Below are 8,953 nucleotides of genomic sequence, written 5' to 3'. Positions count from 1 at the left end.
TTATTATTCTTTACAGAAACGTATAAATTTAGAACCTGATCTGTTATTCGAATCGGATGGCTTTAAAATGATTTTTTTTTTATGAATGATTAAATTTAGCCGATTTTTGTTATAATTAGTAAATGTTCTACTTCCAGTATTGTTCTTGATTCGCGGGTTTGCGTGGCAAGCATTGGTTTTATCAAGCCAGAAATCAGAATAAAACCTGTCTTGCATCTTCTTTTTCCAAAATATTGAAAGCTAAAAACAACTCTTTGGATCCAGCTTGTTGTAGCCCTTTTTGAGGGCCTTGGGATCCATATACAGGCTAGAAGCTCATAACTCCTTTCTAGGGAAAAAAGAAATTACTCATTTGAAGTGGGGCCCATTTCAAACCCATTTTCCTCCTATTGTCCATTTACGTATTTTATGAAGCTAACTTATATATATATAAGGCCCTTGCTTAGAGGGGAGCCTTGGGAGCATCTTGGACGGATGGGACGCAGGACACCGTTGGCAGCGGTCGTCATTTGCTGTGCGTCTCCTGCTTCAGTCCTCACGAGGACTCCCGAAGATGACGAAGTGGGACCGAGGGAGCGGAGTAAACCAAAAAAAAAAAAGCAAAAACCGCTTACCAAGGCAAAAGTACTTGGGAAGTCAAATGCCCGCAACACGACCTGTGGTGGGCAAACAAAACCCCTTACCGTGGCTTAGGGAAAATGTTAATCAAAGATGATGAATATAAAAAGTAATTTAAATAATTATGTATTTCATGTTTGTTTTATCAACTAGTATGTTTTTTTTTTTTAATTTTGTGTTGTCTTTTATTTTTAAATAATGTAATTTGTGTGTTATTAATAAAATGTGTTTTTTTTATTATATTTGAATAGTGTTTGTTAATTAAATAAATGAAAAAAAGAATTGATGATGTGACAAAGAAGTTCTGAAGAAGCTATTTTATAGGCAGAACAGTACTGGGGTTCAAGACTCCCGTCCTTATAAGAAGACCTAAGAATTAAGAAATCTTCTTATCGATTAGTATCAGTGTATAACCTTTTTAACTTCGGTCAAATAAAGGTAGAAGTATGAATTCGATCAAAAAGTATATATTATTATTCCATGATAACCGCTCCCATGTTTAACGAAAACGAATGGAGACATGCATGAAATTATATACGTACAGTCGGCCTATATATATACATATTCTTATTGGCACGTGAATAAGGATTTGACTGAAGAAAGCAAAATCCTCAAACTCCGTCAGATCTACGTCGCTATTCTCAATCAACATGTATATACTTTTCTTTATCATCATATACATTCATAAAAGCTATAATTATAAATTATAAATTTATAAGTATAATATACAGCTAAAGTTTAACTGTTTTTGAAGGCACGGCGTTATATATATAAATAAATATATGCTCTATAAAATAAATCAACAACTCGCTCACACACACACACACACATTTTTTTTTTCTTTCTCCATAGCTAGCTTCTCTACATAAAAAACCCATTCATCTTCTCTTCGATCTCCGGCTAATAATTCCATGCTGAAAAATTGTTGAAATTAACCGAAAATGGAGCTTAAAACTAGTCTATATGTGTCTTCGATCGGTCATACTTTTAACATTTCCTCAGCTTCTCGGTGTTTGTAATAAATTGAAAGAAAGCGGTGAGGGTGTTTGACCGCGACTTGGATAGCTAAGCTCATTTGACTGGATTTGTCAAGTTTAATAACATTGTAAGCAAAAAAATATATATACTTGTAACTAATTACTAGTTGTTAATTGTACGTACGTAGCACTTCTCTTGAACCGATCTATTGTGTTGCATATATATTTGCATGGGAAATGATAGAAATTAAGGATTAATTAGCTTAAACAAGTTTATTTGCAGGAATGACAAATCGACAATCCACAGGATTTATGGACTCAGGGCGAGCAGGAAATGCATTAAACTATATAAAATTACTTCTTGGAAATGATTATAAATGTTATTTCATAGCAAAAATTACTTTTTGAAAACGATGATAAAAGTAATTTGCATAAGTTATGTGAATTTACTTTCAGAGCAGTATATATAGTATTTGATGAAATATTAATTGCATAAATGTATTTATATACTCATATTGGTTTGTTATTTAAGTTATATTTGTGAGTGAAATTAAGTTTATATATATGAGAAGTAGTTTTATGTTTATGAGCACTCTTTGATAAATGCCATGCATATGCATGGAGAAAGTTGGAACTAGCTACTTAATTGATTAATTCACTTGACATACAATACAATCGATTCAGTAGGTTTTACTAATTTGCAAGGCTAGCTAGAGCTAGAGGATCAATAATATGATGTCTACGGAAGATGGGAGACTCTCGGTGCCTCCAGGATTCCGGTTCCATCCAACAGATGAGGAGTTGCTATACTACTATCTACGGAAAAAGGTTTCCTGCGAGGCCATTGATCTTGATGTAATTAGAGAAGTGGATCTCAACAAACTAGAACCATGGGATCTTAAAGGTCAGAAACTATTCTTTTATGCATCTATTATCATCTTCTTCTTTTTTTTTGTTTTTAGCTCATGATACTTTTTGACATGAATTTTTTTTTTTTTTTGACATGAACTTAATTTTATGGATTTGAATGTAGATAAGTGCAGCATTGGTTCGGGTCCACAGAACGAATGGTACTTCTTTAGCCACAAGGATAAAAAGTATCCTACTGGAACTAGGACAAACCGAGCTACGACTGCTGGATTTTGGAAAGCAACTGGCAGGGACAAGGCCATCCATCTTCTTAGCAATTCAAACAGAATTGGGTTGCGGAAAACCCTTGTGTTTTACACGGGACGTGCCCCTCATGGTCAGAAAACTGAGTGGATCATGCATGAATACCGCTTAGATGATCAGTTTTCGAATGCTGCTGCACCATCTGACGTCCAGGTACCACATTTACTATAATGAATATTAGAACATTATACGTAAATGTCAGCAAATAAGTTTATGGGCTACCCTTCTATCTCCAATTAATTGGTTTTAAAAAGGAACCCGTGTGGGCATATATGTGCCTTTGACAACAGACTTGTTATTTTCTTGTTATAGAACTGATTTTACTAACTGTATGCCGAAAACAGGAAGATGGTTGGGTTGTATGTCGAGTGTTCAAGAAAAAGGACCTTATCAAAAGCCCATTTCAAGTTGGCGATCATCATCAAGATCATACTCTTCATGTTAAAGACGATGACCATCAGTTAGTTGATAAAGAATTGCACCTGCAAGCTGTGCATAGCTATGACCGCAACATTACTACTAGTGCAACCTTATTTGATGGTTCCATGCATCTTCCTCAGCTTTTGGCTTCTCCACACGAGCAAACACCGTATTATCTAGCACCGGGTCATGATGGTAATTTGGTCAATACCAACTACAATAATGGGACTAGTAACATGATGATCAGTGATATGGATTGTTCAAGGAATTTGTTGAGTTTAATGTCAGTCAATCGGTCTGGTTGTGATTGCAGTAGTACTGTATATCAGTCACAAGACGAGCCACTATTAGCTACCAGTAATGTGGCTGCAGACTGGTCCTTCCTTGACAAGCTTCTAACTTCCAACCAACATCACCCCGGCTTTACCCTTAATCATCACAATCATCAAGGCACGTCTAATGATCTTTCACATTCCCAACCTTTTCGTCATCCAGAAGTGAACCCCTCATACCTTGGGTATGAAAACGATATTTTGAAGTTCTCCAACTAGAGAAAGTTATTACTCCCTTAATAAAGGGCTATATTTACAGGGATATTCATGTAGTATTACAGGACAATATAATGTCATTTCTTGAGCTCTCGTCTTCCACCTTATATAAATCACTTCTTTTTTCAATCAGAAGTAAGGGACCAGTAATATCTACATGCTCTTGAGTCTGAATTTGAGTGATGTAATACTTTTGAAAGAGGTTTTAACACACTCAAGTGGTCTTAACTTCTTTCCTTTATATACTTTGTAAGGATGTCGATCCTTCTTTATGTATTTCTAACAAGAGAGTTATACACAAAGCATTGATTACAACATTCAGTGATAGTACTTGTATACAGGGTTATAAACTAATGACTTTATTACTCGTATTAGCTCATTAAGATCGGTATTTCCATTCAGACCATAGTTCATACAGGCACGAACAACAGCAACACGCCAACACCCACAAACTAGAACGAAAAGAAAGAACATACAAATTTACATGATTGGTTAAATTAGGTGTAGTACGACTGTACGAGTAATAAATAACTTTGTTTAATCATATTTCCCAAATTAATAGTACAAACTGGTTCGCATTTAACGATAAACTGTTTTGCCCATTACAAACCCACCCATTTTATCATCTCTATAAATGTTTATGTTTTAGAACTTTCAATAACATACAACGGTCACATTTAAAGATAAGCTTTTTGACCCATTACAAAACCCACCCATTTTACCATCTCTATCGATGTTTGGTTAAATTATGAACTGGAATTTTCAAGAACATACAACGGCCACATTCTAAAATAAGCTGTTTTGACCCATAACAAAACCCACCCACTTTAGCATATCTATCAGTGTTTGGATAATTATGTCCTGGAATTTTTAAGAACATATCATGGTCACCTTTAGAGATAAGCTGTTTAAAAAAAAACATACAACCACCACATTCTAAGATATGCTTGTCATTACAAAAGCCACCCATTTTAGCATCTCTATAGATGTTTGGATGATTACGTTTTGGAACTTTCAAGAACATACAACGGTCAAATTTAAAGATAACACAAAATCCATCCATTTTACAATCTCTATCAATTGTTCTGGAATCTTAGCATACATCGGTCTTATATAGAAAACATTACAAAAGAAACATTGAATATCAAAAAGTTGATCTTAATAACTCCGTCCCCAATAAGTCCATTTCTTTGCAGGTTTCCCTGATGCAAAGCATAATGTGCCTGTCACACATGAAGTTACATAAGCAACATATTAGACTACTCATATTAGTTATGAAATAAACATTTGAGAAAACAGAAAATGACTAACACACGTCTTTTTTAATAATACCTTCAGGCATTTCAGGCTGATCAATTGGAGAGCAAAGCGTCTTACAGGCTCCTGACTCCTCTTTAGTTTTAGCTTTTACATGTTTCTCAACTTCCTGAAGTAGTATCACATTCACATTTAAACAAAATAAATCTATAACCTATAATTTACAACCATAATATGTATCTGAACTAAAGGTCTAGATTGCAAGGAGATCGGCCAGATTTAACTTCATAAGAGATGGTAATTTCGACCCATTAGAATGGGCAAATTCAGGCTATGTTTTAGCTCATATGGGTCAAACAGAAACCTAAAAAAATTACTTCAAAGATATCAGGTTGATTTCACTCACTGATACAACATGACTCGGTAATATAACACAAACGGATTGAAAATAGAACACATAGATATTGTGTTTTAAATGCATTAGGCCTAAATCTTTCAGTCCAATGAGAAGATTAAAATTGAATAACATGAAGTACATCTATTGTCATAGTACTTAACATGCTGATTTAAAAAAACTTATTTCCACTTTTATCATGCAAACTAATTATTAACTCTCAAGGAAATTACACTTCTTGCGTTTTTATGGCCCAACCTGTACCAAAATACCCAAAATGCCCATTACATAGTAGAAACTCTTACCTCTTCGTCACACCATGGAGCCAAGATCAACTTCTTTTGGCCCAATGCTTCAATGAATTCATCCCATGTTTTTATAACTTGGACACACGCATCCCGTTTGTCTTTAGCAACTAAAAACATGCTTTGTTGAATGTCATCCAACATCACTTTTACTGTATCAGCAAGCCCGGCCATGGGAACATTGACCTTTGCGCCGTTGTCACGACGAACAGTGCGTACCTAAAAACAAATATTTCCGGCTGTTATATACTAACACACTTGCAGTTATAAAGAATGAACATCTTCATTTTACCTGCTTATTTTCCAGGTCCCTTGAACCTATTTCGATTCTCAAAGGAACACCTTTCATTTCCCAGTGAGCATACTTCCATCCAGGTGTATAGTTATCTCTGGGGTCTTGTTTCACACGTATACCCATGGCACATAAAGCTTCTACCGTCTCCAAGCATGCATTTTCTATTTTTCTATTAACATCTGAATCGTTGTGGGGCACATTAATCACAATAACTTGAACTGCTGAAACTTTAGGAGGCATGACCAGGCCTTTATCATCACTGTGCACCATAACCATTACCCCAATCTGCCAAAACATAGAGTTGCTTAAAAGAACTTAAATATATAATTATATATACGGTGGTAATAAGGGCTAATGAAAACTAATCAGTTACCATCCTAATACTGTATCCCCATGAGTTCTGCCAGGCCAAAGCTTTTTCACCTTTTTCATCCTCGAACTTCACCTCAAACATCTTAGCAAAATTCTGGCCCAAGCAATGGGACGTTGCACCTTGTACGCTACGTCCTGTATTTGGAATAAACGCCTGCAAGCATGGAAGCGCTCATAATGACAATCATACTATAACAATTATTTAAAACAACAAGATGACAGATTTACTGGTTTGGATTAATATCGGCCATTTTCAAGTATAAATTTTATAGTAGATAATCAATGTGTTAACTATGATCACATAGACAACATATTATAAACAATCTTTATCTTTATATATACTAAAAGACAACCGATCTAACAACTTATTGACCAAACCATTACATTTCATAAGTCCTAGCTGATATGAGTAATTAAGTATACCTCAACAGTAGTTGTATAAAGACCACCTGCAAACTTCTCTAGTTCGCTTTTTTTGCCTTTGATAACAGGTACGGCCAAGTACTCCTCATATAGGCGCCTGTATAATTCCAGAATTTGTAGAACCTAAAAACATCATTATTGACAGTTAGACAGACCATCTTACCATAAAACAAATTCATCTTTTCATGCTTGGATCAAATGTATCAATAAATTAGTACTCTATAATACCTCAATGTCTGCCTCCTCTTTCGTTGCATGAGCCGTGTGCCCTTCTTGCCAAAGAAACTCACGACATCTACGATAATGGTATTTTTAGAATTGATATGAGACAAAAACCAAATTAAAATGATGATGGATGAGCAGCTTGACTAAAAAAATCATGACGCTATGAGTTGACATGCAAAATAACTAGGGATATGAACATGCACCTGATAAATGGAGTAGGGTTACTCAACTCCCATCGAACAACATTACAATATTGATAAACTTTTTTGGGCAGGTCACGATGTCCCCTGATCCACTTAGAGAATTTTGGATATATGATAGTTTCGCTTGTTGGGCGAATAGCAATGGGATTTTCCAAATCGGAGTCACCGGATCTTGTGACCCAAGCAACCTGAAAATTTTAAAAAAGTTAAAAGAGTATATACTACAGTACAAAGAGCTATGCACACTAGACAGCCATAAGCTAAAACCGCCAAATTAATATGTAAAACACACCTCAGGAGCAAAACCCTGTATGTGATCCTTTTCCTTTTGTAGAGATTTATTAGACACAAAAAGTTCAAAGTAGCATTCTTCAACCTCCATCTTCTCTATTTCTGGCTCAAAAAATTTCTGCAAACAAAGTGTAGGAAAAAAAAAAGTTAACCGGCCTGGTGTCAAAAAGAAAAGAGCAGGCCGGAGCTCAAACTAAACTTATTGCTCTGGGCTTACTTGCAATATCCTCCAAATGTGCGTTGACGTTGGCCGGAGAGTATAACAGCCAGATATATCAGAATATTCAATCATTTCACCTTTTGTAACAACCTATATATAAGAAAAAAAAGATAATACTAGCTAATTAATTAGAAATTGACATGACAGGGGAACCATCGATCACTACAATTCTTGAAGGTATGAGATGTGTGTAATCGTCCAAAAGTTGGTCAACTAAAATTTCTGTACATCAACAATGCAAAGAAACCCATCTCATTCAACTTTTTTCTTACATGATGAACCGATCGATGATTCATTCACGAAAATTGTAGTCCACTCTTGTGTTCAATAAATTATTCAGCCCACCCTTTTAACCAAGAAAAACACACCATATATATATATATATATACACCTCAGAATACCATTCCCCAAAGTTGCCATCTTTAGTATGGGTAAGGCCTAGACCAGTCTCCTTCTTCCTTCCCTCTGCAGTCACAAATTCTTTATAAAGTTAAAAAAGGGAACACGTATGGATTTATATGTAACATTCAAGCATCATATCTATGTGTGCAGTCATACATTACTCAATCGAGCCCAAATAAAAATTACTCGTCATTAAATATATGATTTCAAACTTTGTTCCAAACATCAAATTTTTTTTCTATAATGCATAAGATCGATCAATCAATCAAAAACTAGCGTACTAATTAAACGTCCTTGACTAATTACCAATGAAATTCTCAACAAATTAAAGCACTATATATATATATATATAATATTCACATTGAATTCTTCTAATTTAACTTAAAATATCAAAAACCACAAGTAACACACACACACACACATATATATATAATAAACTGCTTACTGCTGGATTTGGGAACAACATTAGATGTGTTGTTGGCATTGTTATCTTCTTTTCCACCATCCATTATATTTTATAATCTCGATCACTTAAGTTCCTGCAATTAATTAATAATCTACTTAATTAGACGATCGAGCAAATTAACATTGATCGAGCTGAGAATATATAATTATACAACGACTACAATAATCGTGCGTGACAAACTCATACAAGACAACACCTAGCTAGCTAGAATTATTAGTTACGTGCAGTGGGTTCTAAAAAGATTTTTCATATATATATATATATATATATATATACATAAAGCGCATACTTGGGCTCCAAGTCTGGTTTTTTTGTTTTTTTGTTTTTTGTCTACGTTGGATTGAAAATAATAATAAAAAAAAAA

General features: G+C 34.6%; 2 protein-coding genes across 6 annotated transcripts; one reads left to right on the top strand and one right to left on the bottom strand.

The window, feature by feature from the left end:
• The first annotated feature begins 2,327 nt into the window (after positions 1 to 2,327).
• Positions 2,328 to 3,739, top strand: LOC122581513 (NAC domain-containing protein 76-like). The gene is made up of 3 exons (XM_043753744.1): positions 2,328 to 2,499; positions 2,629 to 2,921; positions 3,113 to 3,739. The coding sequence occupies exons 1-3, from the start codon at positions 2,328 to 2,330 to the stop codon at positions 3,737 to 3,739; spliced, it is 1,092 nt and encodes a 363-aa protein (XP_043609679.1).
• A 904-nt stretch (positions 3,740 to 4,643) lies between these two features.
• LOC122582006 (proline--tRNA ligase, cytoplasmic-like) lies at positions 4,644 to 8,813 on the bottom strand. 5 transcript variants are annotated; one of them, XM_043754343.1, is made up of 13 exons: positions 8,776 to 8,813; positions 8,569 to 8,662; positions 8,113 to 8,186; positions 7,719 to 7,811; positions 7,503 to 7,619; positions 7,211 to 7,398; positions 7,011 to 7,077; positions 6,783 to 6,905; positions 6,361 to 6,513; positions 5,985 to 6,272; positions 5,693 to 5,911; positions 5,069 to 5,162; positions 4,644 to 4,959 (listed from the first exon to the last, which is right to left on the bottom strand). In XM_043754343.1, the coding sequence occupies exons 2-13, from the start codon at positions 8,630 to 8,632 to the stop codon at positions 4,895 to 4,897; spliced, it is 1,545 nt and encodes a 514-aa protein (XP_043610278.1). In that variant the 5' UTR covers positions 8,633 to 8,662; positions 8,776 to 8,813; the 3' UTR covers positions 4,644 to 4,894. The 5 variants fall into 5 exon arrangements, with proteins under 5 accessions (XP_043610278.1, XP_043610281.1, XP_043610280.1 ...); XM_043754346.1 differs by having other exon boundaries at positions 8,786 to 8,801; XM_043754345.1 differs by lacking the exon at positions 8,776 to 8,813 and adding an exon at positions 8,741 to 8,758.
• Positions 8,814 to 8,953: the final 140 nt, after the last annotated feature.

This window comes from Erigeron canadensis, chromosome 9 (assembly GCF_010389155.1).
Source record: "Erigeron canadensis isolate Cc75 chromosome 9, C_canadensis_v1, whole genome shotgun sequence".
Classification (NCBI taxonomy): domain Eukaryota; kingdom Viridiplantae; phylum Streptophyta; class Magnoliopsida; order Asterales; family Asteraceae; genus Erigeron; species Erigeron canadensis.
This window is presented reverse-complemented; position numbering and strand designations above follow the sequence as displayed.